This window comes from Phacochoerus africanus, chromosome 11 (genome assembly GCF_016906955.1).
Source record: "Phacochoerus africanus isolate WHEZ1 chromosome 11, ROS_Pafr_v1, whole genome shotgun sequence".
NCBI classification, from domain to species: Eukaryota; Metazoa; Chordata; class Mammalia; order Artiodactyla; family Suidae; genus Phacochoerus; species Phacochoerus africanus.
In genome coordinates this window covers 4,370,755-4,372,710 of record NC_062554.1, presented here as the reverse complement: position 1 = coordinate 4,372,710, position 1,956 = coordinate 4,370,755, and the positions used below count along the sequence as shown (strand labels likewise).

At 48.7% G+C, this 1,956-nt stretch overlaps 1 protein-coding gene across 1 annotated transcript; it reads left to right on the top strand.

Moving 5' to 3' along the window:
• Positions 1-686: 686 nt before the first annotated feature.
• LOC125111688 (olfactory receptor 52A1-like) lies at positions 687-1,625 on the top strand. Its single transcript, XM_047753723.1, has one exon. It carries the CDS (start codon positions 687-689, stop codon positions 1,623-1,625), a length of 939 nt encoding a protein of 312 aa, XP_047609679.1.
• The last annotated feature ends 331 nt before the right edge of the window (positions 1,626-1,956 follow it).

Here is a 1,956-nt window from a genome sequence, read left to right as displayed (position 1 = left end):
CTAGACATGTAAAAATTAGTAAAAACCGTGACCCATACTCTCCAAACTACGTGGATTTGAATGATCTTCTCTAAAGTTCTCCCTTCACGTGCTTTTGAAAGAACATCTATCCATACAAATAGATACGTAGACAGACAGACAGACAGACAGAGGGAACTCTTGGGTGTCCACCTTTCTATCTTTATTTTATCTTTTCTCCCAATACACTACCGAAGTCTGAGAAATTGCGAGTCCAAACCCACAGTTCGTGAGTGAAAGACAACAGGAACTAATAGAGCCCTAAGGTCCCTGGCTATGGGAGATGGAGAGATTGAACAGAGACTCACTCATATTCAAAGGAGATTTACAAAGGCAACAAGCAAGTCTCTTTTGTCCTCAGGTCCAGAAAAGCATAACGGAAGTCAGCAGTTACTCCCTTGCCCAGGTGTTTGGCTTGTTCTGACGCAGGTGGCTCGCCCTGCACATGCCGTCTTGAGTACTGTGTGTGTGGACGCGCTTCCTGAGAATGGTGAAGTATCTCTGAGGATCTGTCTTTTCCTTTCGTTCTGTGAATGGAGTGGATGGTATAATCGTAGAGTGCAACAAAATTCTGACACTATGATGGCTTTCGATAAACCTAGAAAGTAGAAGAAGAAGAGTAGCCCTGACGACCTTCTTTTGGTTCCATCGGGAGGTCCAAGGACACTATGTCCATTTCCAACGTCACGATCCTCACGCCCTCTGTGTTGACACTGATAGGGATCCCAGGCCTGGAGTCTGTGCAGAGCTGGATCGGGATTCCATTCTGTGCCATGTATCTCACTGCTGTGCTGGGAAATTCCTGGCTTCTGAGCATCATCAGGTCAGAACGCAGCCTCCGTGAGCCCATGTACATGTTCCTGGGCATGCTGGCAGTCACGGACATCGCACTTAGTACCAGCGTTGTGCCCAAGATGCTTGGGATCTTCTGGTTTCATGTCTCAGAGATTTATTTTGATGCCTGCTTGCTCCAGATGTGGCTCATCCACACATTTCAGGGCATCGAGTCAGGCATCCTGCTGGCCATGGCCCTGGACCGCTATGTGGCCATCTGTTCCCCCCTGAGACATGCTGCCATCTTTACCCAGCAGCTAGTCACTCAGATTGGGGCTGCGGTAACACTCAGGGCTGCCATCCTTGTAGCCCCCTGCCTCGTCCTGATAAAGTGTCGACTGCACCTTTATCATACCACTGTCATCTCCCACTCCTACTGTGAGCACATGGCCATTGTGAAGCTGGCTGCAGGAAACGTCCGAGTGAACAAAGTCTACGGTCTGTTTGTGGCCTTCACTGTTGTAGGGTGTGACCTCACCGTCATCACTCTGTCCTATGTCCAAATATTCGTGGCAGTGTTCCGTCTGCCCCAGAAGGAGGCCAGGCTGAAAGCGGTCCACACTTGCGTCCCTCACATCTGCGTCTTCCTGCAGCTCTACCTCCTCGCTTTCTTCTCCTTCTTCACACACAGGTTTGGGGGGCGCATCCCCCCTTACCTCCACATCCTCGTCTCCAGCATCTACTTGGTGGTCCCTCCGTGCCTCAATCCGCTTGTCTATGGGGCAAAGACCAAGCAGATCCGCATCCAAGTGACAAAAATGTTCCGTTCGTGAAAGTGACCAGCATTCCTACTGTTCTGCTCTCCTTTTTGTCTAATAATAACCATCTTTCCAAAGAAAAATAAGCTACAGAAATCACGTTGTCTGAGATCTTGGAGGTTTCTATGTAATTGCTTTCTGAGAAGCTAGTTTTCAGAGTTTCATAGCCCCTGAGGCCAATCAATGGGTTTCTGGATTCTCACTGTGAAAGTAGAGTGAGAATCGCAGAAAGAGGAAAACAGTGCACGTGTACTGCTTCCTTTTCTCTGTAGTTTTTTGTCCCAGGTTGAGCTATCTTCTTTAAGAGTCCTCCTCCAGGGGTTCCTATTGTGGCCCAGAAGTGATG

Bases quoted from the DNA above. Each gene is read 5' to 3' on its own strand.
- LOC125111688 (XM_047753723.1), top strand. From the start codon at position 687: ATGTCCATTTCCAACGTCACGATCCTCACGCCCTCTGTGTTGACACTG.